Source organism: Mustela lutreola, chromosome X (assembly GCF_030435805.1).
Source record: "Mustela lutreola isolate mMusLut2 chromosome X, mMusLut2.pri, whole genome shotgun sequence".
Classification (NCBI taxonomy): Eukaryota; Metazoa; Chordata; class Mammalia; order Carnivora; family Mustelidae; genus Mustela; species Mustela lutreola.
The window spans coordinates 114,175,087-114,200,171 of NC_081308.1; the positions used below are offsets into that span (position 1 = coordinate 114,175,087).

A 25,085-nucleotide genomic window follows, 5' to 3' on the forward strand; every position below is an offset into this window, starting at 1 on the left:
AAGGACTAGGAAAGTAATACCATGATGCAAGCTATATATACATTTATATATTGTTATATATAATATATATTTATATTTCTAAATATTTATTTATATATTATATAAATGTATATTGAGCTTGCATATTGGCACCTGGGTGGCTCAGTTGGTTAAGTGTCTGCCTTTAGCTCAAGTCATGATCCCAGAATCCTGGGATCAAGCCCCACATCTCTGGGCTCCCAGCTCAGTGGGGCATCTGCTTCTCCCTGTCCCTCTGCCCTTCCCCCTCCACTCCTGCTCCCTCACTCATTCTCTCCCTCTCAAATAAATAAATAAAATGTTCTAAAAAATAGCTTGCTTCTATAATTGCATCGTTTCTTTGAAGTTAGTACCTACCATTATCTCATAAATATGTTGTACTTAACATTAAAATCAATAACCAAAAGGGCTCAAATGGAATATTGGACCTTCCAGGGGGAATAGTAGGAAAATTTTGAATGGTTCAAGAATGAATCTTGGTTCATGAACTCAGTCTGGTTTTAGCACTATCCTTTTTCTCATCAACTACCCCAATTCTACATCTTCTCCTTCCCTGACTCTACATTTTCACCTGTCTCCTTCCTTTTTCTTGTTCTCTGTCTCTTCCCTTGATAATAGACCAGAACCAGCCATTTCTGAAATTGACTAAAACAAAATGAAGATCATACTTGCAATTTATTTTTTTAGTAAATGGATTTCCATCACTCTTTATTAAAATACCATTCATCTCATTTCCTTGCCTACATACATGCAAGAGATGGCAAAACAATAAAGTCTTACAGGAGAAAGTAGAGAAACCAACATGTAAACTTTTATCTGTCACTACATATCATAGTTAAGAGTAGAGAAGTAGTAAGTCAAACGTCATAATATCTTCTGGGCATCTATCTGGCTTTAGAAATTGACCGATTCGTGAAATTCCAGGGTTTAGAATGCTTCCAAGTCCCAGATGCATCTGATGGGAGGTTCTATGCCACCATCTTGTTCTTGAGGTATAGGATGGCCATGTTCCCCCTTACATATGTTAAAAAAAATTGAAGTCTTTACCATAAAACAGGACCATTTTTACAGGAACCTTTAGTCACAGTATGGCTTAAAAACTAAATGGCCAACACAGTCACAATCTACCAAATCACGAAAAGACATCAGAGGCCAATGCTATGCCAACCCATACTGTCAACATCATACAATGCTGACAGTCACCGATGTCTCTATGGGGAAATGTATAATGCAGATGACAAGTAGCCATCTCGCCCCACCACAGTGCTGATGAGGAGAGGGTATGTTCTAGAGCCCCTTCAGTGGAAACTGAAGAGGGGAGCTTGAGGAATGAGGCAGCAGCTGGATCTTTTCCTGAGCTAGGTGCCCAAACATAGCAGATCCCCTCATTACCAATGAAGGGTAACTAAGAAAATGGTTTGTGCAGAGGTTCCTTATTTTTTACCCAAGTTGACAACGTGGAACTGGCCCAGAAACGTTCACTGAGTTCATACCTTCAAGCTAAAAAGTAATTACATGGTTTTAACAAAGTCCTGTCTTCAGCAGTTGGCGTATTGAAAGAAACACCTTCATCCTCTTCATCAAGCTGTAGACTACCAGAAGACAAGCGGATTCTGGCCATGGGCGACCTGATTCCTTTGCCATACAAAGAGTAGTAGTCTGGTTTAAGAATTTCTGATTCCGAATCACTGGATTCACTAGCTATGTACCTTTCTGCTGCTCCCTGATCCATTAAAACTGTTGGAAACTCCTGCTCTGCAAACATATATGTAAAAAGGTCAGTTTTACGACTCAGAGTAGGACAAGGCCCTAAAGGTCTAAATTCAGACCCAAAAGGAAAACGCATCATTTTCATGTCTGACTGGCTCTGGGATCGCTTGGGGGTTTGGTCTTGAATGCTGTATGCAAATGCATCTTCTAAATTTGGGTCTTCCGCTTCAAGATCTACATTGATGTTGCTCCTCCCACTAGTCCTGGCCATAGCTTCTTGGAGTTCTTGAAAGTCTTGCTGAAAGCTCTTCATTCTGACATTCCTTGGGCTTCTTTTGGCTGGCTTCATTGCAGTGGGCTCTAGACAGCTGTCTGGCCTTTCCCTTTCCTCTGCCATGACTGGGGACCGTCTGGGCACCTGGGGTGGTCTGTCCACATAAAAAAAGACTTGGGGAGGCATAATATCAACCTGCTGACCCGTGCAAGGAATATAGGGCACATCTGTGTAAGTTAGCTGCTTTGCTGGACTCACTTTGCTTGCAAGGCCAGAAGATGTGCTCATGTGCTTGTCAGCAAACTTACAGCTTGGTTGGAAGGAGCTCAGAGGACTCCTTTCCTCAAAGTAGTCTCTGGGATCCGGGTCAGTACTAAAGACGGGGTCTGTATAAATAAAAGGGAAAGAGGAACTGCTTTGGGACTGGTGTAACAGTGTGGGATCCGCCTCTGGTTTGGAACGCTCCAGCTCTGCTGCAAACGTCACCTCCACTGCGGAGTTCCTCCTCCTACCGTCGAGCACCGGCTCCGACGCGTGCCCTCCATTCACATTTCTGTAATACCCACCGCCGTATGCGAGTCTCAGATCTTCCACCTTGAGAGAAAGGACACGTTGGTGAAAGAAGAGAAAAGCTATTTGCTTGGGGGTGGGGCAAGGATCTCAACTGGCCTTGAATTTCACGAAGGTATTTTCACAAGGTCATCTCAACTCCATGTTCTATTCCAAGTTGATGAATGTATACAGAAAGGGAAATACCTTGTATCCTATCCCAATCCTTGTGCTAAAGACCCACGACAGTCTCCTTTCTCACTGCCATCCCACTCCTTGCCTCCTGAGTTCTCCAGGTACTTCCGCTGGCATGGTACTTCAGGCAGAATGGTTTAGTAGCTCATTTATAAATGAGCCAGGGGTTCTGCTTTCCGGTTCTGGCTCTGCCTTGGGACTTGAGGTGGATCTCCTGACCTTTCTGCTCTAGCTTCCTTCCTATTCTCTGTAAAATGCTGGGAAGGAGGGCTACAAATGGCATCAGAGGGTCACTGATAGACCCTCTGATGGCATTATACCTCCGTGATGCCTTTGAGATAATAACTGCCTACGATTTGAATGAAGACATGAGAGGTGGTGAGAACTATATATATATATTTTTTTTAGGGAGAGCAAAAGAAAAATAATTAACATGGTTAATGCTTATAAAACTCAAATGAAGCCATCATCTCACGGTTCCAGAATAGCACTTTGTTCTTAAATTAAGTGACAAAATTACACGACAAGGGTACTTTAAAACGTTAACCCAAGACCTTAAAGCTTCCTCTAAGCCTTAAAATTTTTCATTAGGTAAAAATAGAGCTTTTAGTTTAAAAAATTCAAAGCCATAGAAATTCACTTGGATCCGCATTTTATGTGACGTTAGCAATACAAGTTGCAATTTAGAGATGTGCCAGATCCTTTCAGTCCATAAGGTGCACACCAGTGGTAATTTATTAAATGGTCTTCTATTGGCTGGAAAGATTGAGCTAACAGACCTCCTGAGGAGGCTAGCCTACTCAGAGTCACCTTTTCACACACCGGGAGGTTTCTGGCAGAATCAATTCTTAAAAGCATTTGACATGTAGATGCAGTACATTTATCTAAAGAAGAAGGGATTCTCAGAAACCTTACTTGTTTTGACACATCAGAGAGGAGGTCTGGTGAGGACCGGCACTGTCGCTCATGGTACTCAGATGGGTAATGTTTCCTGTAATCCACAAAGGGAAGGAATTGAGATGGTCTGCAGGCACACAGACAATACACAGAAATCTCTACATTCGGCTTCAAATCAACATGAGAGAGAGAGAAAATCCCGTACCTCTCAAAGGGCAAGCTCGTCAATCTCCCTTTCTTTCCATATTCCAAAAGCTGCCGTTGGGTCCTTCCACTGTGATTAAGAATGAGAGAGATATTTTATTGACACCACTCCTAAGCCAGTAGGCTACTAAAACTCCAAAGCTTCAATTACTATTGAAGTCAAGCGTCCCCATGAATGACATATGCCCTGAATGGCTGACCATCAATCACAATAATGATAACTACCCGCTTTTTCAACTATCAGGCCTAGAGCAACCTCAACTACTCAGAACCCAGAAGATTTTTAAAAGCTTCAGAACAGGACTATATCACAGTTAAAAATTCTGGCCTTGAAAACAAACCGACTTTCCTATAAAGGCCTTTTCCCTACCTGCAAATTTATATACAATTTCTAATAAGGCTATTTAGCTGGTTTTCCAATTCCTGACAAGGAAAACAGCTAACTAAATAGTAGAAGACGTTTGCAACAGCCAGACATACACCAGCAAAGAAAGCCAGCTGACGGCGGGGAGAAACACAAGAGCCAAAAAAGAAGTCAGGAAAAATAATAAAACCCAACAAGTCTGAGCCATTTATCACTGAGGTACAGAGACTGACATGTCTCCCCTGCCCCGACCCGGTGGCTATCACTGGACCACAGCTGCCCACAGAGGATCATAAGTGATGTTTATAATAACTCTGATAGTTAAGAAAAGGGCAAAATATGCCCAGTATCATCTGTTTAAGAAGGTGGGGATTTGTAAAAACACATTTTGGAAAGATTCCATCAAAAAATACCTATGTTTTTGAGATCTCAATTCCTAGGAGGGCTTCCACTGTTTGAAAATCCCCTATGGGAAACATTCAGTTAAGAGGGTTTTGTTTCGTTTCGTTTTGTTTTGTTTTGTTTTAAATCTTAGCTAAGAGTTTTGAAGGCTTCTTCCAAAGAATTCCTAGGCTGGTGCATTCGTGTAAAAATGAGATCTGATTTTGACCTTGCTTCCATTCCTCCAAAGTGTCACCTGCCACCTCTGCCACCATATAGCTCGGAGTTCGGCCTCCCTGAGCTCCTCCAAGACTGTCTCCCCACCTTTCTTGCCCAACCATCACCAAACAGATACCTTGCACGTAAGTTGCAATATAAGGAAAACTATAGATTCATTAAATACATATTCTTAAACAGCATAAGCCCCCCCCCCATCTTTGCCAATATTCTGATCTAGCCCCTAGACTAGGGTGCTTCCCTTCTCTGGCCTCCCCCTTAGGAAATATGGACGTCAGGTGTGACACAGAGAAGGAGCAGTAAAGGGGATTCTTTATTGCTTCTAGAATTTAATGCCTCCCACTGCCTTCCACACTACTGAAAAGAAGCTGTGTGTCCTGTTTGCTTATGTGCAATATTTCATTACCTATAGCGGAAACTGGAACCCTTGCTGCACAGTAGGGTTTTGGGCTTGGATTTGGGCTCTTCGGAAAGTCTGAAGAAAGCATGGTACTCCACACAGGTCTTCCAGAAAGCCTTACAGGCATCTCGACTGGCCATGGTGAACTCCAAGGTGTCCTTGCACAACACCTGTGTAAACCAATTTCCATCAAACCAAACATCCTTCAAGACTATCAAAGAACTTTGATTCCTAATGTTTTCCAAACGATTGGTTCAGGGGCCCATGCAGCTTCTGATTTTCCACCTGGCTCCCTACAGTCTTCACACCTACTAAAACCAAACGATTGGCAACCTTCCGAGGAACAGACATGGCCAATGCTCAAAAACAGAGCCTTCTCTGAGAAGCCAATCTTGCACTGGAGCCCCCACACCTCAAACGCGTTTTTACCCCCTCTTCTCTGCCAGGAACATTTTTATGAAGTTGTAAATTAGGTTAAAATGAACATCAAAGGACATCCTTTCAAGATGACAAGAAGTTATAAATGACCAACAGGAAAGAGGGGGAGGAGGCGATTTCCTTATAGATGGTAGGCTTTGTAGGATGATTACATGTATAGCAGTTTTTCCAACATACCAGCTAGAAGCACTTCGCCCTCCCTATGCTGCCTTGTTCTGTGATGCTCTGTGTTGCTCATTTAGCATGTCTTCATCTGCTCCAGGGGAGCTTAGCCTTTCAGACCTAAAGGTTAAGTTTTCCCCATACCCCAACCCACTTTATGACCCCCATTTGCGCATGTGTGCATGAAGCCCTGTTTTCTGCTGATTCCCCCCTTCCCTCATTCCTTTCCAGGTTCCCACATGCAGCCCTGGGACACTTCCTGAGTTTTACACTGGAGACAGTCTCCTGAACTCCTCAAATGAACACTTTTGTGTGAGACTAAGATCCAGAGAATGAAGGCCATACTACAGCATCTTCTGGAAGTCAAAAAATGAGCTGATACACATGTTCATTTCCTTTAGAGTCACAAAGCTTCCTTTCTAGCACCTTTGTCTTACCCTGTACAATCCAGCCTTGATCAATAAGAGCTGCTTTTGCCTAATCTATACCCCACCCCCTCATACCGCATCCTGCTTTGGCAAATAAGTGTTCAATTATTTGGCACGTACTCAGTGTTCAGTTGTTTTTGTTTAAGGAAAGGAGACGAAAATATAAAATGGGGCAGGTAACAGCCATTAAACATGTCCGTAGTCCTAGATCTGGTCACTTGAATTTGACTTATCAAATCCCTGGGGGGAAAAACATGGTTTTTAAGGAGACTTGGCTTTCATTTCAGCCACCCCATTTTCCGACTTAGTTTACTCATTCTGAACTGCCAATAGGATTTCTTGGTGTTTTGCCTCGAGTAAAAATATGACTAATGCTCCGGTTTATTTATGTAGAGGCAAAAAAGGGAGTACCTCACCCCTCAGCTTTCACCACTCACATTCAGACCATTTGCTGAAACAACCAAGAAATCCCAAGTGAACAGAAAGTAAAAGAATTTATTAGAAACTACTTACCAAGATGTTGGCATGAAGTTTGATGAGAAAATGCTTTCTCTTAAAACTCAACTTGCGAATTTTAGCCCAGTTGAAAGTATTGATCTTGGTATTGCCCTGTAATGACACGCATGGCAGATTTCAAGGTGAATGTCAGCACAAGCTGGTTTGGAAAACAATGAGAACCTCGTAGAAAACGTACTTCATGCATGGGACCATCGCGCCTCTTGCACGGGATGATCCTGTTGTACTAGGTAGGAGCTGTGGGCAAAGAAGGTATTCCAGGGGGACATAAGGCTGTTCTGAAATGCAAGCAAGAAGGGGTTCACGTGGGAAAGTTCTCTAGCCAGGATAGGGAGACCACGGGAGGAAGGGATGACTACAGTCAGTTCTCTAACTGCACCCCCTTCCTATGTTTCCAGATTCAACGGCCACCGCATTTACTCGAATACGTTCCAGAACTTCTCACTGCAGGCATCATCAAGTCTAAACATGTTTGGCTGGGGTGTCCTGTCTCAGCTGTACTGAACATCCAGCCTTCTATCCCACTGACCCTCGAAAACACCCTTCCATCCAACTCTGTGCCTTCCCACCCAGAGGGCTCGTCATTCTCCTTACCCAGAATTGCCTTCTCCATTGTCAAGCTGTCTTGCCAGTGTGCCAGCACCCCCTTCTAAAATATTCTGTGTAACTATCCATTTCTAACTGCTCTGAATGCCTTGGGCTCTTCTGGTCTGCTCAAACCATTTAGCTCTTTTGGGTGGTTGGTTGGTTGGTTGGCCGGTTGGTCAGTTGCTTGATGTTTGTTTGTTTAAATGGTCCAAAAACCAAAGGTATACAAAAAATATACACATCGAGAAGTCTCGCTCCCACCACCATCATTCCTGTATCTGTCCCTCTGTACCCATCTGTCCATTCTCTATGGATAACCACTTTTATTAGTTTGTTAGGTATGCTTGTTGTGCAGCTTCATGTGTGTAGGATAGATTAGCTTTGGATTACTTATGACTGATTACTGATATTGATCACTATTACTCTGGTCTCTCCAAATTGTGAGAATCTTAATGACCTGAGCCATAGGTCATGCTTAATGTTAGTTTGTTGACTGTGCCGTCCTTCACCCTTCTCGGGGCCTTTGTCTTTGTGCCCTTTGTCTGGAATCCGCACCCCGCCCCCAGCCCCAGCCAACCCTATCTCTTTGATCTGGACAACTTCCTTGGGTCTTGGCTTAAATTTTTTTTAAGTTTATTTATTTACTTATTTTTAGTAGTCTCTCCACCCAACATGAGGCTTGAACTCATGACCCCAAGATCAAGAGTCATAAGCTCTTCCAGCTGAGCCAGCCAGGTGCCCCCTTAGCTCAAATGTTAAACCCTTTTCACATGCGTTACCTTAGCACCCCATACTTCTTCGAAAACAAATACATGGCATTTGCTTAAAATTACTTGCTTCATTGTCTGTCTTCCCCCCTATTAGAATGCAAGGTCCGTGGGGCGCCTGCGTGGCTCAGCCAGAAATCTTGATTTCGGCTCAGGTCACAATCTCAGGGTGCTGGGATTGAGCCCCATGTTGGGTTCTGCACTCAGCAGGGAGTCTGCTTGAGGATTCTCTCTTCTGCCCCTCCCCCTGCTTACATTCTCTCTCTCTCTCTCAAGTAAATACATCAATACATCTTTTAAGAAAAGAAAGACTTTGTCAGCATCCCTCCTGTTTACCTCTGCAGCTCTAGTATCCAGCACTGGCTAGCTATACAGTAACTACACCGACAGAAGGATGACAGAATGAAGGAATAGTTGCCGCCAGACTCTGTAAATATACTCAAGCCCATTGGACGGAACAATTAAACCAGATGAATTGTAGATTATGCAAATTATATCTCAATAAAGCTGGTTTTTTTTTTTTTTTTTTTTTTTTTAAGAATAATGCAATACCGAACACATACAAAGTACTCGGTACACAAGTATTCTTAGACTGCATTTGGGGTAGGACAAAATAGACTGGCTACTTTATTCCACACTGTCCACAGAAGTGCTCGGGCTGGAAGAGCTCCCGACTAACATGACGGCCTTGCTCCCCTCCCCTTCCCATTCTCTCCCACATAGTAGGAAACGGCTAGGACTAATGGGGGGCAGTTAGAGTAGAATGGGTCAAATTCCTTCCTGGGGGAACACTTATTCCTGTGACCCATTGGGTCTTTTGCCCACCTGTGTGACTCTCGTGCTGCAAAGTTTACAACCCGAAACATGAGAAGACCAAGAAACTTCTAGCCGAGTCTGCACCTGACCTGTTTGGGACTTTCTTCGGAGCTCTCATTGGGTCTCTTTGGGTTGTTTCTGGTGGATCTGGACAAGGTGGGTGTACTTAGTGTCACAAATGGAGACAAAGCCCAGGCAGGCAAGAATCTGGACACGGGACACTCATAAGCATCCCCTTCCTTCCTGGCTGGTGGTAAGACTGAGGGGCAAGGTCACCCAAGTTGGAGCCAAGATAACCCCCAAAGCCGCAGGACTTGGAATGAAATGGTTGTTACCCGTAACACCAGTACTCCCATGTGAGCAACAGCCAGGTGGATCTGCGTGCCTTCGCCGTCGCTGGCAGGGTGAGGCCTGATGCCGTACATATCCAGCTTCCTCGCTACATCCAGTAGCAGGATGTCAGATTCCGCGGGGCTCCTGCCACTGCAAAGGGAAAGAATTTATGAGCTTAATAAATGCAGCAAGAATGCCACCTCCTCCCTAAGGGATCCTGGAGGAGCTCAGTGTTTTCTTGAGCCTGGAGCTTCTCTGACTTAAGGACTTCCTTTTTTTTTTTTTTTTTTTTTAAGACTTCATTTATCCACTCGACAGACCGAGATCACAAGTAGGCAGAGAGGCAGGCAGAGAGGCAGGCAGAGAGAGAGTGAGAGAGGGAAGCAGGCTCCCTGCCAAGCAGAGAGCCCGATGTGGGACTCGATCCCAGGACCCCGAGATCATGACCTGAGCCGAAGGCAGAGGCTTAACCCACTGAGCCACCCAGGCGCCCCAAGGACTTGCTTTTAAGAGGCTGACCCCAGCTGTCCCATTCCCTGCTGGTAGAAGTGGGTACTGGTTGAAGGACTCACACGTGCTTCTGATGAAAGTGCACAATCTTGCTCTCTAAACAGTCCTGGTTCGGTAAGTAGCGGGTTTGTGCCAGGTGTTTCTTGTCTGTTTCTTCATGAAAGTCTCCCAGTTCTGCTGCATGATGGAGAAGTGACATTTTTCACATTAGCATTGGGGGCTTTAGCAACGGAGCACTCAGCAGACCCTCCAACCACGCCAACAGCCTTTTCTTTGCAGCCAGTGCAGCCCTAGGCCCCCTACTCCATGCTTTATATGTATTTATGTTTTAGGATGGGGGGGGGGGATTAACTGGGTCTTTTTCCTTTTTTTAAAGATTTTATTTATTTATTTACTTACTTACTTATTTACTTATTTATTTGACAGAGAGAGAGAGAGAAACAGACAGATAAGCAGGGGGAATGGAAGAGGGAGAAGCAGGCTCCCTCTGAGCTGGGAGCCCGACGCAGGGCTTGAGTCCCAGGACCCCGGGATCATGACCTGAGCTGAAGGCAGACACTTAACAACTGAGCCACCCACGTGCCGCATAACTGGGTCTTTTTCAAATCAGAAGCAGTGGGTTGCCATGAAGTCTCGGTATAGTAAATCATAGGCACAGTGTGTCTTAAAGGCTCCAGGATCACAGATGAATATTTCTTTGGTTCCTTCTTCCACACTCTGTTTCTGGTCTTTTTCTTCTCACCAGTGCATATTATGGGTTGAATGGGTGCCCCCACCCCCTGCCCACCACGGAAGTGGAAGTCCTAAACCCCATAGCTCAGAACGTGACTATATTCAGAGATAGGGCCTATAAAGAAAGGATTAAGTTAAAACGAGTCAGTAGGGTGGGCCCTATGTGAGTTGGACCTGGTGTCCTTAGAAGAAGAGCAAACTTGACCCTGCAGAGAGACACCAGGAACCTGGTACCTGGAGGAAAGGGCGGGTGAGGATGCGTCCAGACATTTCTGTTGTTTAAGCCACCTGGTTCCTGGTGTTTTATTATAGCAACCCTAGCAAACTCACACGGGCCCCTAATCTCACTCTACCCCGATTGTGCATTAACAGAAAAGGAGACTGAATCCCAAGTACAAATGCAAGCCAGCCACAGCCTTTCATCACTGTGGACGAAACGAGTAAAACCCCAGCTATCCAGAATGCCCAGTAAATGAATCATTTTGGAAATCATTCTGGCTTTCCCAAATCACTGGCAGCTTATCCCTGATCATAATCTACTCATTTCTAGATGTCTCTAGCTTATTGTTGTAAACACCTGTCACAGCACAATGCCTACAAAGGTGATTGAGGTATATAGGATTATCTGTTCCTATAGTTAATGGCTTCAAAATCTTTCAATTTTTGAATTACTGGGTCTTCCTTATAATTTTTATGCCTTTTCCCTCTCTGTCAGATTGGTATGAATCACTTCTTGGTTACTGACTTCTCCCGAAAAGGTTTCCACACTTGGTCATAATTAGGATTCCTAACCAAGATATAGATATCCAAAACAATTGGCATTTTATGAATTGTAAGAGTAAATACATTCTCCATGGAATCCTGTGACTAAAATATATGGATATGGGACACTGATTTTGAGGGCTGGAAACTTACTTCCTCTTTTCTCTTTTTTTCTATTACATTTCTTTAAAAGATTTTATTTATTTATTTGACAGAGAGAAACACACAGCAAGAGAGAGAACACAAGCAGGGGGAGTGGGAGAGGGAGAGGCAGGCTTCCCGCTGAGCAGGGAGCCTGATGCGGGGCTTGATCCCAGGACCCTGGGATCATGACCTGAACGGAAGGCAGAGGCTTAACAATTGAGCCACCCAGGCACCCTTGTATTACATTTTAGACAGATGACATGTTCACCAATATGCTCATGACAGATGAGGTATGTATGTATATAAGTCGCATTACATAAAAATCCTCATAAACAAGTTCTTTTTAAAAAGGCCATATCAGTGGCTTTTTAATTTACTTTTTGCCAAAATTGATAAATGTACAAATCTCATTAAAACACAATCAGGCCCATATGATTTCACTGATTCATTCTATCAAATATTCAAAGAAGATATGAAGACCAATTCTTCACAAACTCTCCCCCAAAATAGAAAAAATACTTACTAATTCATTCTATGAGGGCTGTATTACTCTGATACCCAAACCAGACAAAGTCATCATAAGGAAACGACGGATCAATATACCTCATGAATACAGAGGCAAAAATCCTCAACAAAATACTAGTAAACATTTGATTCTTGATTTCAGCTCCGGTCAAGATTTCAGCGTTGTGGGATCAAGCCCAGTATCCAACTCCATACTGGACCCGGAGCCTATTTAAGATTCTGCCTTTCCCTCTCCCTCTCTCTGCCCCTCACCCATGCTCCTGCTCTCTTTCTTTCTCTTGCTCTTTCAAGAAAAAGATAATAATAAAAAATTTTTTAAAATCCAAGAAACACAGAATAGAAGGGAACTTCTTCAAACTGATAAAGGTTATCTATGAAAAACCTACAGCTAACATCATAATCCTACTAAATGGTGAGAAACTGAATGCTTTCTCTTATGACCAGAAATAAGACAAAAACATCTGTTCTTGCCACTTCTATCCACCATTGTACTGGTGGTTCTAGTCAATCCAATTAATAAGCAAGAAAAAATATCAATAATTTGCACTGAAAAGGAAGAGATAAAACTGTCTTTACTTGCAGTCAACACAGTCATGTGTGTGGAAAATTCTGGGGAATCCACAAAAAACGTCTAGAATATAGGAGTTCATCAAGTTAGCAAAATAGATCAATATACAAAAAGGACTTGTATGTGCATACACTAGCAATGAACAATCCAAAAATGAAACTAAAAAATTTCCATTTCCAGTAGCATCTAAAAAATAAAGTGCTCAGGAATAAGTTTAATAAAAAGATGTATAAGGCTTGTATACTGATGATTACAAAACATTTTTAAATTTTTAACAGATTGTATAAATGGAGAGACATTTCGGGTTCATGCATTATAAGACTCAATATAATTAAGGTGGTAATTCTACCAAAATTGATCTATAAATTCAATGCAATTCCCACCACATTTTTAAATAGAAATTGATAGATGATCTTAATTGATAGATTAATTGATAGAAATTGATAGATAATCTTAACATGGAAACACATGGATGCAAAATAACCAGAACGATTTTGAAAAAGAAGAACAAAGTTGGAAGATATACACTTCCCTATTTCAAAACTCAATCCAAAGCTACAATAAATAAGACAGTATAATAATAGCATAAGGACATATAGATCAATGGAATATTGTTAGGAATCCAGAAATAAACCTTTACATTAATGGTCAATTGTTTTTTTATAAAGACACCAAGACAATTTAATGGGGGAAATGATAGTCTTTTCAACAAATGAGGGAAAATGGACAACCACACGAAAAAAAGAAGTTGGATCCCCACTTCACAACATACACCATACAAGCAGACAAAAAAAAAATAAAATAACTCAAAACATCCCCTGGCTGGCTCAGTTGGGAAAGCATGCAACTCTTGATCTCAGGGTCATGAGTCTAGGCCCCACATAGAGATTATTTACAAGAATAAGCAAACTTAAAACAGAGTATATAAAAATCTCTCAAAATTCAATAAGAGGACAACAATCCATTTTAAAATGGGCAGAAGATCTGAAAGGCATTTTGCCAACAAAAAGGGACTGTTAATAAACAGATGAGAAGGTGCTCCACATCGTTACTCACTAGGAAAATGCAAAGTATAATTGCAGTGAGATAGCTCTTCATATCCATTAGAATGGCCACAACCAAATAAACACCACACACACACACACACACACACACACACACACTCCAAAACTCAGATAATACCAACTACTGGTGAAGATGTGGCATGTTAGAAATGTGATACATTTCTGGTTTTATTGTTAGAATTTGGAAAACAGTTTGGTAGTTTCTTACCATTTTTAACATAAATTTACCTTAAGATGAGGCAATTACCCTCCTGGGAATCTATTCAAAAGATATGAGAACGTGCCCAAACAAAGACTTGCACACGAATGTCCATAACATTATTCATATTAGCTAAGCTGGAAACAATCCAAATGTCCACAGCCAAGTACAGAGATGAACAATATGTGGTATGTCCATAAAATGGAATACGACTCAGCAAAAGAAAGGAAGAAATAGCTGTGATTCATGGTGTAACATACATGAATTTCAAAAATATTATACTGAGTGAAACAAAGACACATAGATGCAGAAGATCACATATTCTATCATTCTGAGTGAAATGTCTAGAAAGGGCAAATCTATAGAAACAGAAAGTAAATTAGTGGTTACTGGGGCTGAGTGTGGAAACAAGGAGTCACTGCAGATGGGCAGGAAAGGTCTCTCAGCATGATGGGAGAGTTCTAAAACTGGACTGTGGCCATGGTTGCACAGCTTTGTAAATTTATTAAAAACTGTTTAGTTGTAGCCTTTAAAAGGGTGAATTTTATGATAAGTAAATTATACTTCAATAGAGCTGTTTTTAAAAATAAATTAGAGGGGGTGCCCGAGTGGCACAGTCAGTTGAGTGTCCAACTTTTGATTTTGGCCTAGGTCATGAACTCAGGGTCCTGAAATCAAGCTCCCCACTGAGTGGGGAGTCTGCTTCTCCTTCTTCCTCTGCCCCTCCCCCCACTCATGCTCTCCTGCTCTCTCTCTCAATTAAATAAGTAAAATCTTTAAAAAATAAATTACACACACACACACACACACACACACACACACACACACCCAACCCTACTATTTATTAAGCACATGACCCTGACCCTATGTTGACCCTTGGAAAACACAAGAACACATAAGACTGCTAGTTTTTCACTCCATGCAAGACTATGACAATCTAGGAAGAGACCTATGAAACTCACATGAGTAAATATCAGCAGTACAAGAAGGTAGCAAATGTTATGAGCATATTCACTGTTACCACGCTGGCCCAAAGTACCATCATCTCTCTCTACTGCTACAGCCTCTTCTCTGGTCTCCCTACTTCCACCATTCCAGAATAAGGTTTTCACCCCGGCAGCCAACAAGTTCCCGTTAAAACCTAATTCTAATAATCTCATTCCTCTGCTTAACATGCATCAATGGTTTCCCATCTCACGTAATGTTCTAGTTCTTTAGTAGGTTTTTAAGGCCCTCCATGATTACTTTTCCCCCAGCTCCAGCCAGCCACAAAGTCTGCTTAAATGTTTCTGAACACTCCTGGCACATTCTCACCTCGGGCCCTTTGCACAGGATGTTATCCCCGCCTGGAACGACCTTCCAGCAGATTTCTGTAAAGCTTGCCCTCTCACCTCCTCCAAATCTTTGTTCACCTGTCATGTTCACAGTGAAGCCTACCCTGACTACTCTATTGAAAAATTGAGTATCCACTCCCTGGATTCCCCATCTTCCTCCCATATGTGATTTTTCCCCGATGCACTTACAACTTTCTAACATACATGCTATATTTCCTCATTTAGGTTGTCTGATTGTCCTTCACTGCCAAAAGGTGAGCTCCATGAGAGCAAGGCTTTGTGTTTGTCCAGCTCACTGCCCAGTTCCCCGTGCCTATAACAGCACCTGCCATGTGGTAGGCACTCAATAAGTTTTTGTTGAATGAATGACAAACAAATTACTAAGAGCGTTCATAAAAGGGATGTGTAAGAGAGACTTAGGCAGATGAGGTCAGCATGTGGAGATTCTGGAGTGCCTATGATGTAAATATCAGATGAATGACTAAATGGGCAAAAGAACGAGCCACCTGCTGATGTTCTGCACACTGCCCTAGCTTCCAGTGACTTGCACTGGGAGGATTAGGACTCACTGAAACTTTAGATTTTTCCCTATGGAAAGAACTTGTATTGACAAAGTATTCTCTAGAAAAGCAAAAGTCCTCAGTGCTATGCCTCAAATGGCCACTAGGGAATGCCCAAATCCATAATGCTCAGCTATTAAAATTGAAATGGGGCTCCCCCACAGCCATGAGAGGCTGCGGGGGAGCCCCAGTCATTAACAGGCTGATAATGAAAAAGGAGAAGTCTTCCAACATTGTTTTGTCTATGCGCCTTACCCCGCACCCCACCCCACCAGCCGAGCATTCTAAGCCCACCCATACAACTTGTAGTTCTCTGTTACTTCCCCTAAACAGACCCTATGCTTGACCTATACCTGAGCTGTGTCTCTGCCTATCACTACCTATGCGCTCCTTTAAGGTCCAGCACAAAAGTCACCTCCTCCAGAAGCCTTTCCTGATTACTATTGTTCTCACTGCCCACTGCATTCCTGATACCCTGGGGCTGTGGTCACCTATCCCAGGCAGGCATCCCTGAGATAAACACCGATTTAGACAATGTCTCTCTCCAAGCACTTCATCCTGGTGCTCCCAGTGAAATCAGAAATCGACCAGCTCTGGCCTGTCAGAATGGTCAGGGACAGAGGTCAACACCGAACTTGTAAAACAAGCCAAAAAATGATGTTACGATTCCGCAAAAGTGGTAAAGAACAGCCTGTTCTTGGAAGGCCTCTCTAGAAAAGGGAGAGAGTCCACTGGCCATAGGAGATGAAATACTGTCTCCAGCCGCCTCGACCCCGCTGTTAGGGGCGCAGGAGAAGACTGGCTTGCCTTGCTTTACCCCCTCCCAAGCAGGCCCCCGCGGTTCCCCGGGTCTCCTTCTCCCTGCCTTCATTATTCAGCCTAGTCCAGCTACTTGGCTGCCAGCAAATGGGGGACCCTAGTAGACCCCTGGGGCCTTTTTTCCTTTTAGCCTCTTTTACTTGCTGTATTCTGTGCTTGGTTCCCCAGACTCAGGATAAAGAGCAATGCAGAAATCCCATCAAACATGATGGTGTGCTACAGAAAGCACATACCAGAAATGTATCCCGGGGCAAGCAGAGGAGGTGGAGCTTGCCTGGCAAAATCCATGCCTGGACAGATGAGTCCAGCCCAGCTCCTGGACAGCAAGCCCCAGGTGGGGGTGGGGGGTGGGGGTTGGTGAGGGTGGAGGTTACACCATGATGGAAGAAAACCCGCATTGACTTTTATAATCTACACTCTATGAGAAGCACCTCTTGTCACTATTGTAAAGACTAGGAAACTGAGGCACAGACAGGTGAGGGGACTTCACCCAAGCCTACAACAGCTAGAACATAGCAGGGACTGGATCTGGAATTCAAAGCTGAGTGGCTATAATGGTCAGCCTCTTTGTACTGGTCCATGCGGATTCCGGACACTTTATGCAGGCTTTCTCTCCTCTGTAAGTCCTACCACAGGATGGGCATAGGGAGGGTGCTCGGCTCCCTTGCTTGGCTCTCGCCCCGAAGCCGCCGTCTGCTACTTACACTGTAGGATGTGAGATACCATCAACGCAGTACAGTTCTCACTGCATGGAAGCCTTCCTAGAGCCAAATCCTTCTTTATCTGAAGAGTAAAAAGATACCTGAAAAGAAGTTGGGGGAAAAACTCTTGAGAAAGAAACAGGAACAAGAGAGAATTATTTCCTTTCTCCCCGATCCAAGATGTTTCAAGAAAGAAACGGCGACCCCAAGACAGTGAGATGCCTTTTTGGGAGGGTGACTAAGGCAGAGGTCTGGTGCAGCATTTTGGCAGGCCTCCCTCACCCCGGCTAAATCCTTCTGCCAGCCTGGGGGAGTTGGCCAATCATCCTCTCGTGGTTTCTGCCACGGAGCAAAGCCACAGACCCAGGCCGAGAGAAAGGGAGATTCAGCAATACAAAGCTGGCTCGGGCCGCTCTGTTTAGCAAATGCTTATCAAGCCCTCTCTATCAAACAGCTTAGGTTGGTGGGGCAGGATCGATCAGACCCATTTTACAATTATAGAAGGGCAGAGGTGAAGGGATTTTAAGCAAGGTGATTTTGCCCAAAGATAGCAAAACTGCGGCCAGATGTCAGGTCACCCACTGAGTTGAGGCCTCCTCCTACCCAAAAGATTGTGTTGTGGAAATCAAGGACGTGAGGCTGGGCTTCACCTGTACCACTTTTTCTGTATCCTCAGAGCCTAGCCCAGCACTTGCCACGGGGCAGGTAGGAAATGCCAATGTTCTGAATGGAATGAAGCCACACTGCCCTTTTGCTCACCGAAGGCTCGTCAGGGACCCAGCAAGTACGGGTAGGTATCCAGCATTCATGAGTATCTACTGTGGGCATTTCCCAATATAAGATGAGCCTTTCTAAATAACATTTTTATCTGGACTTTTTAATTTAAATCAATTAAGCCTTGAAAACAATGTGGTAAATCAAAATTAATTGCAGGTGATAGAAAAACAGGCAAAATTAGTAGGTGATTATTCAATTTTAAACGCACTCATCATTATAATCCTTCAAATTATGAGCTCCTCTAATGGGCTAGAAATGACTCAAATAGAAAATTTATATTTGCAGACCACTCTCAGAAACTCACAGATTGGCCCCAAATGAGGCATCTTTGTGAAGTTAGCTATGGTTAAGTATCTTCAACGGACCACCAAGGAAAAAATAAAGGAAGTCTAACCTTTGCCATTGCCTGCTTTCAAATATAGATGTGAATGAGAATAATAAGCCTCAATTGCTAAAGGGAAAGAGAATCTCATTTTGCTCCTAGCAAGCGAGAAAGGAAACTTCTTGTCATTTGACACGTTCCTCGCTATTAAGAGGGCAGCTGCCTGCTACAAATACCAAATCCTCACTCTGAACAGCTGATGAATCATTTATCATCACATTGATTTTCTCATTCCTTTTTTTTTTTTTTTTTTTGGTGGCCGGGGGAGAAAGTTTATCTCCATTAAAATTGGTCATAATTTGAGACTCAAATGGGTTAGCTAGTGCAAACCGATACAGATACCAAGATATCGGATTATCTGGGAAAGTGGCCTACAACTCACACATGTGGGGCGAGGGGCGAGCCAGTGACAGACTTGTGAAAGGTGACATCTGCAGAGACCCCTCAGAAAACTAGGGCCCCTGTGCAGAAGGGGTGATCCGTGTGGTGGGTGGGGGTGGGGGGAGTGGGGGTGCGGAAGGCCCAGCCAAGTCACTCTAACTCCCGGAACTTTCTCCTCCTCTATAAACCAGGAGGGTTGGGCTAGATGATAACATGCATCCCTTGTAGGGGAAGATTCTAGAGTCTAGCAAGCACATTCAGGTTTGGAAGAGCGTTAGGTTGACAGTGCATTTTTGGAGAAACAGGGTTACGTTGTAATAATGAAGGGCATTGTATGTAAGGATAAATATACTTTTAAAAACTGTTTTATACTGGTGACTTTTTAACTTTTTTATTTTTATGAGTATAAAATATTTTACCTATCGAAAATTATGAATAATGTATAATTATAAATGGTTGTTAAAATGATATAAAACAATGAATAATTTATAATTATTAAAGAATTATAATAAAATTATCAATGATTTATATTATATATGATAAATAATTTATTTAAATCATTTTTTAGACTTTTAATTTTTTTACTTTTTAAATTTTTTATAAGTACACGTCATCATCACTCTCTACCTATGGGATGCACGCGCATGTGCACGCACATGCGTGCACGCACACACACACACACACACACACACACACGGTTTTCAACATCTATGGAAATTAGCTGGTATCACACTTGTGCCATCAAGCTGCCCTCTGACCGGAACACAGATGCACTGAAGGCGAGTGCTCTTATTGTTGTAGCAATTAATGGCAGAACCCCCAAGTGGGCACCCAGGCCGGCTACCCTGCTAGAATGCCACCCTTCCTTCTCCCTGAGGTCCCCACTCTTTGCAAAATTAACGCTTTGGGGACCAGCTAGGCCCACCTTCTCTCCAGCTCCTCACGATCTCCCAGAGAGTGAGAGCCAAGCTTTCCAAAGAAGTCTGGAAGCCCGTTCTCTGATAAATGGAGAATAACAATTCTTAAGTAACAGCATGCAGCAGACACACAGGGAATTTACTCTACCTTGTAAGCTCTTCTCGAAGATGTCCGGGGTCCACTGGGAAAAATTTCACCATAAATTTGAAAACAACCTCCTTAGGATCTTAAAACACAATATCTCCATAAGTTTTATTTAAATGTCCATCACAATAGTTACAGGTTTTTACACACACACACACACACACACAGATATGCTTCCCCCTGTACTTTCTGCACCCCCGCCCCATCACTCCCTCCCTCAGACTTCTCTTTTAAATTTCAATTTTCCACTTTTCTAATATGGTGCTATCTCTGGATTGTGTCTTCATGTGGCTAGCAATCGGGAAAGTTCTCCTGCAGCCCTCTTTCTACCCTCTTTCCCTCTGAGTTTCTTTCTGTAAAGTTGGCGCCTCTTTCCGGAGCCCTAATGGGTCCTCTAAGAAGTGTCCCATTTAAAAAGATATACACCACTTGCCCCTTGGGTTTCTGCATTCCCGGCTGAGAGAAGAGCTCAGCTTTAGAAGCAGGTGATTATCATCTGGCATCAAGCATCTTATAAGGGGAACTAGAAGTGGATGGATGCTGCTTCTTTGTTGCTTAAAATCTGCTTTAAGAAAACACATCAACTTGCCTTCACTCCTGCTCGGGTTTGAAAAGAAAATAAAAGAAACTCTTTGCATCAAAAGCAAACACTTCCATACACCATTAACACCATTCGTTCAGCAAATATTTGTCAAATGCCTATTACAGGTCAGGCATTGTACTAAGCAGGCACAGGCACCGGGAATAGAAAGGCAATTAAGCCCTCAGAAGAGGCAGCCTGGCGAACGGCGGACGGTTGAGAGCACAGAGCACCGAGCAAGCACGAGAGGGAGGACAGAGGGCTCCGGTTAGATCGAAATTGGAGATAAACAATCATAACACAAGGACATACTTACACCGAGAAATTTTCTTTCTTAATTTGAAATTCCAATTTAGGTGGACATGTTTTCTTTTCTCTGAGGGCCCTACACCTGAAGTTAGTTTTGCCACAGACAGGAGAGGTAGGCATTCGAAGGGGTCAGTGGCAGAGGGAAAACTAGACCGGCAGGAGCTCTTCGTGGCTCAGGCGAACAAGTTCGGACTCCATTCTAAGGGCAATACGGAGCCACAGAAGCTTGTTGAGCCAGAGTGTGATGTGGTCACCTTTGTATCTGCAGTAGTTCCCTTGGGATGTAGGGTAGGTGACGGATCAGGACAGCCAGTTAGGAAGCGGTTGGAGTAATGTGACAGATGATTACAATGCGGTGGGAATAGACAGAACCAACATGGAGAGGGCAGGTGAGCCAGGGGACACCATACGACAGCGTTTCTCAAAAGTGTTCACTGAAACCCCCCTGCGTCAGAGACACCTGTGGAATTTAACACGCAGGTTGCTGGCCCCCCAACCCGGGAATGAGGCCCGGGAATCTGCATTAGAACAAGTGCTCCTACTCCCCACTGGAATCTCAGAACCGCCGCACTAGGTGCTGAAAAAAGGGGCGGGGGTGGGGGGGGGGAGATTTCGTACACTGCGGGCACTCGAATGTGAACTGAAACAAATGGACAATGTCTGTAACATGATAAAACTAAAACATCTTCAGGCCGAGCGTGAATGGCATTATAAGTAGCAAGGTCAGATTGCCTAAAATGGGCCAGTTGGGAATTAAGATTATGTTGCATTAAGGAGCACCTGGGTGGCTCAGTCAGTGAAGGGTCTGTCTTTGGCTCAGGTCATGATCTTGGGATCCTGGGATCGAGCCTGGTGTCAGTCCTCTTGTCCCTTTCCCTCTGCTTCTCCCCCTGCTCATTCTCTCTCTCTCTCTTTCTCAAATAAATAAAATCTTTTCTAAAAAGAGTATTCTGAATTAAAAGCAATCAAAACCCAGACAGTTCAGGAAACGCTCTTCACCGCCCAACCCTAACAGGCTAAACCTACATTGCAAAGGAGAGCCTGTACCAGGAAGAGAGCTATCACCTTAGATAACTACATTATAATATGAACTAGGTGTGGTAGACAGGGAGGGACCTCCCAAGGTCTGTTTGATCAAAGTCCTCCTGTTCCATTGTTTCTGAGTGGCCCAGCAAACATTTGTCTACCAAACATTTACTTCTCCTTTTTCCCTGCGAATTGCTTTCTTTGCTCAGGATGTCTGACTGTCTTTTAATTTCCAGGTCTGTGTGGCCTCCCCCTATGTATGAGATTAAATTTGAATTTCCTCTGTTTATCTGTCTTGTGTCAATTTGATTCTTAGTCTGACTAGAAGGACCTTGAAGGCCAGAGGAAATTCTTCCCTCCCTGGGAACGTCAAGGATGCTCCCAAGATCTGAGCCAATCCCCAGGATGCTGTCATTACCAGCATTCTTCCAATCTCCCCAAAGATCCAGCAGCATGATTTTTTCTTCCATCTCGGACAACATTACAGTGATTTTTTAAATTGCTAAATTCACTGGACTTGTGAAGGATTAACACGATGCTTCGAAGCCCTTTTCTCCGCTTATATTTGGTGAGGAAGCATGGTGTCACTGAAACATTTTCAAGCTGTAACTGGGAATTAGATGCCTTCGGTGATTTCCCATACTTACTTTTCACTTGCTTTGTAATTGGCTTCAGCAGTTCCAACCAGACCTGTGATAAGAGTAATGAAAAGAAATTGGTAGAACATGGCATTGAGTACAGCTTTTTTTTTTTTTTTTTGTAACAAACAGAAGTCAGCACAAAATAATCAAATACCAAACTATTTTGGCCCCCTTCTAAAGAAAGTTAGAAACAGCCGTGTCAAAGAGCTGACGTATCTCCACCACACTCAGTTAGCCCCCTTGTATTTTTCCAGTGACAGTGAACGTTGTTAATCTATAAATTCTTTGTTGTTGACATTTGAATCACTGCTCCCTTGCCTAAGTAGGGTGACAAAGGTGTCACATCCAAGGCTCATTAGTTACTACAAAGACTAATGAAGGCATTTGGCTCTGCATTTGAATCCTATATCCCCCAAATGCCAGCTTAATCGATCTAATGAGCCTTTCTGGGAAGGTGCCAGATAACAGATATGCCAAGGCAGGACACAGGAGGAAGAACTTACAGAGAAAGCAGGGAGCTGAGAGAGGAGTGAAGAATTCACTGAACCCTCACTGGTGAGTTAGGAGTCTTCCTGGTAGAGGCTGAGGTCCAGCCTCTGGGAAATCAGAACCGATAAAGCAGAGCTTCTAGTTCTCCGGGTGACGAAAGAGGAGTAGAGGGGAGAAAAGTTTGGGAAACTGAGGTGATTTTAGATAGGCAAGGAGGGAGGAGGGAAACTTCATTATTAAATCCAGGCACTTTGCAAGGGTTCAAACGCTTTTTCATACTTTCAATCCGATTTGAGCCCTACATCCCTAGCCGCAAACAGCGTTTTAGAGGCTACACACACACAAAAAAACCCTGTAATGAAACCAACTTACATTATTTCCAGAATGGCTACAGAATTCTAATCCGAAATACTCCTTTTCAGCGAGATTTAGGTGGCTGCAACTCAGGTTAAACAGCGCCTTCCCGGATGACTTTTGCTAAACAAAACAGAGAGATCATAGCACAGTCTGTGTTCCTAACCCGAGATTGTCAGGCCACGTGGAAGAAGGGGTGGAAGCCACCCACCTCTTGGCAGACACCGTTTCCTCTAAGCACCCTTCAGCCGTCCTGCATCCTCTCAAACCGCGAAGTTTTACGGATAAATACATGCATCTACCTGTAGCTTGTTTTAGCCCTCCCGCCCCCCTCCAAAAAGCCCCAGACTCATCACAAACCCTCTTGGAAAAAGAGAGCCTTGCATTGAACTACGTTGGCAGTGTTACCCTTTCAGTGGAATTCTTTAATCAATTCATCCCACGGGCAATTTGAATGATTTCCCCCAAACTGACAGACAGTTTAGTCAAGAAGCAAATCTGACCTGCTTAAAAATCCTTCTGTGGCTCCCCTCAGTTTACAGTCTAGGCTCTCCATCGGGAGGCTGGGCCCTCTCTCCCTCCCTTGGCCCTGCCCGCCCCTCCAGCCTCTCCTCTTGCCCCTCCCCCTTTCTAAGAATCGCAGCCCGCTTGCCCAGGTTCCCCACACCTGTCAAGTGGTTTCGCGCCTCGTGCTTTTGCTCCTGTCATTCCTTCTCCACAGACCGCCCTTCCCACCTTTCTTCGGTTTGGCTTACTCCTACTCAGCTTAAAGGCTGTCTTGCCTGGAGAACTTGCCCTGATCCTATCGGCGACAGGTTGAGACAAGGGCAACCTCTGTGCTCCCAAGCACCCTCGCTTGCCTCACACGTGATACTCTCAACTCAGGATGTGTGTCTTCCCCATTGGACTGAGTCCCTTCAGAGAAGGGACCTCGCTTCATTTCTCCTGTGACTCACCACGTCTAATTCAGAGCCTGGCACCTAGTAGGGACTCTTGAATGTCTGTTGCTCTGACGTGAAACTGACCCAGTGACGCATGGGAGCTCCTTGAGCAGACTTCACTTTGCAGCCTTTCCCACCACATCTCCCAGCAATTCGTTCCCATAACGCCACACATCATGTTTCCTCCCCTAAAGCCCGCAGACTTGTGAGCACAAAAGAGCCCCTTTCCCAGGTTTCTCTGAGAACAGGAGCTTTGAAGATCTCTTTGCAAATCTCTTTAAGCAGAGCACAGCTTTAAGCGGAGCATCAGACCATTCCAGACTGATCTCCAGCCACCATCAGAGCTGAACCCGAGGGTGGCTGTTGCAAGGAGGACTGTGATGGGAAAATTGGGCCCTGGTGGATGGGTGCAGAGACACGCCACTGAAAACCCCTAGTTAAAGCCAAGTCACGCAGTGCCCATGGTGCTGCTCAGGAAGCCCGGCGAAGGGAAATGTAGCTGGAAATCACCGACCCGTAGAACTCACGGCAACCTTGAGAGGTCAGAGAGTCTGGCCACCCTCCTCCGACCCCCTACCCTCTCCCTCCAGGCAGTGCCACGCTGAGCAGAGGGACCACATCTGGGATTTAATAGCTTCCAGGAAGGTGGCCTACCCCACTCTCTTCCCCCAGTGACCAAATATCCTTCCTTCTCCCCTGGACCTCGCTCCGCTTGGTTTCACCCCCCAAAGCTGCACGGACTCAACAGGCACGTGGGTTAACCAGGGTCCTATTTTGAAATGCAAAGAGGCCGCCAGGGGCGACACCTACTGCATCCCCAGCACCTGGACAGAGCCCCCCCCCCGGGGGGGGCACTTGGATTTTTATGTTCGAGGTCACATTGGAGCTGCGGTCCTGGAGAGGGGGGTCAGCCCACACAGAGTTGGGGGTGGAACACAAGGGGGTGAA

At 44.2% G+C, this 25,085-nt stretch overlaps 1 protein-coding gene across 3 annotated transcripts; it reads right to left on the reverse strand.

Moving 5' to 3' along the window:
- Positions 1-674: 674 nt before the first annotated feature.
- On the reverse strand, positions 675-24,427 carry FRMD7 (FERM domain containing 7). Of its 3 annotated transcripts, none has more exons than XM_059157251.1 (12): positions 23,864-24,427; positions 23,215-23,319; positions 22,360-22,402; positions 19,801-19,879; positions 17,199-17,296; positions 9,850-9,964; positions 9,280-9,427; positions 6,771-6,866; positions 5,236-5,399; positions 3,849-3,917; positions 3,662-3,737; positions 675-2,596 (listed from the first exon to the last, which is right to left on the reverse strand). In XM_059157251.1, the coding sequence occupies exons 4-12, from the start codon at positions 19,851-19,853 to the stop codon at positions 1,514-1,516; spliced, it is 1,902 nt and encodes a 633-aa protein (XP_059013234.1). In that variant the 5' UTR covers positions 19,854-19,879; positions 22,360-22,402; positions 23,215-23,319; positions 23,864-24,427; the 3' UTR covers positions 675-1,513. The 3 variants fall into 3 exon arrangements, with proteins under 3 accessions (XP_059013234.1, XP_059013232.1, XP_059013233.1); XM_059157249.1 differs by lacking the exon at positions 23,864-24,427 and adding an exon at positions 23,700-23,764; XM_059157250.1 differs by lacking the exon at positions 23,864-24,427 and adding an exon at positions 23,408-23,495.
- Between the last annotated feature and the right edge of the window lie 658 nt (positions 24,428-25,085).

Bases quoted from the DNA above. Each gene is read 5' to 3' on its own strand.
- FRMD7 (XM_059157251.1), bottom strand. From the start codon at position 19,853: ATGGTGAAATTTTTCCCAGTGGACCCCGGACATCTTCGAGAAGAGCTT. The intron at 9,428-9,849 runs GTGAGTCCTTCA...TTCCCTTTGCAG, and splicing joins CACTTTCATCAGAAGCACGT to TGGCAGGAGCCCCGCGGAAT. The intron at 3,738-3,848 runs GTACGGGATTTT...TGTGGATTACAG, and splicing joins ACGAGCTTGCCCTTTGAGAG to GAAACATTACCCATCTGAGT.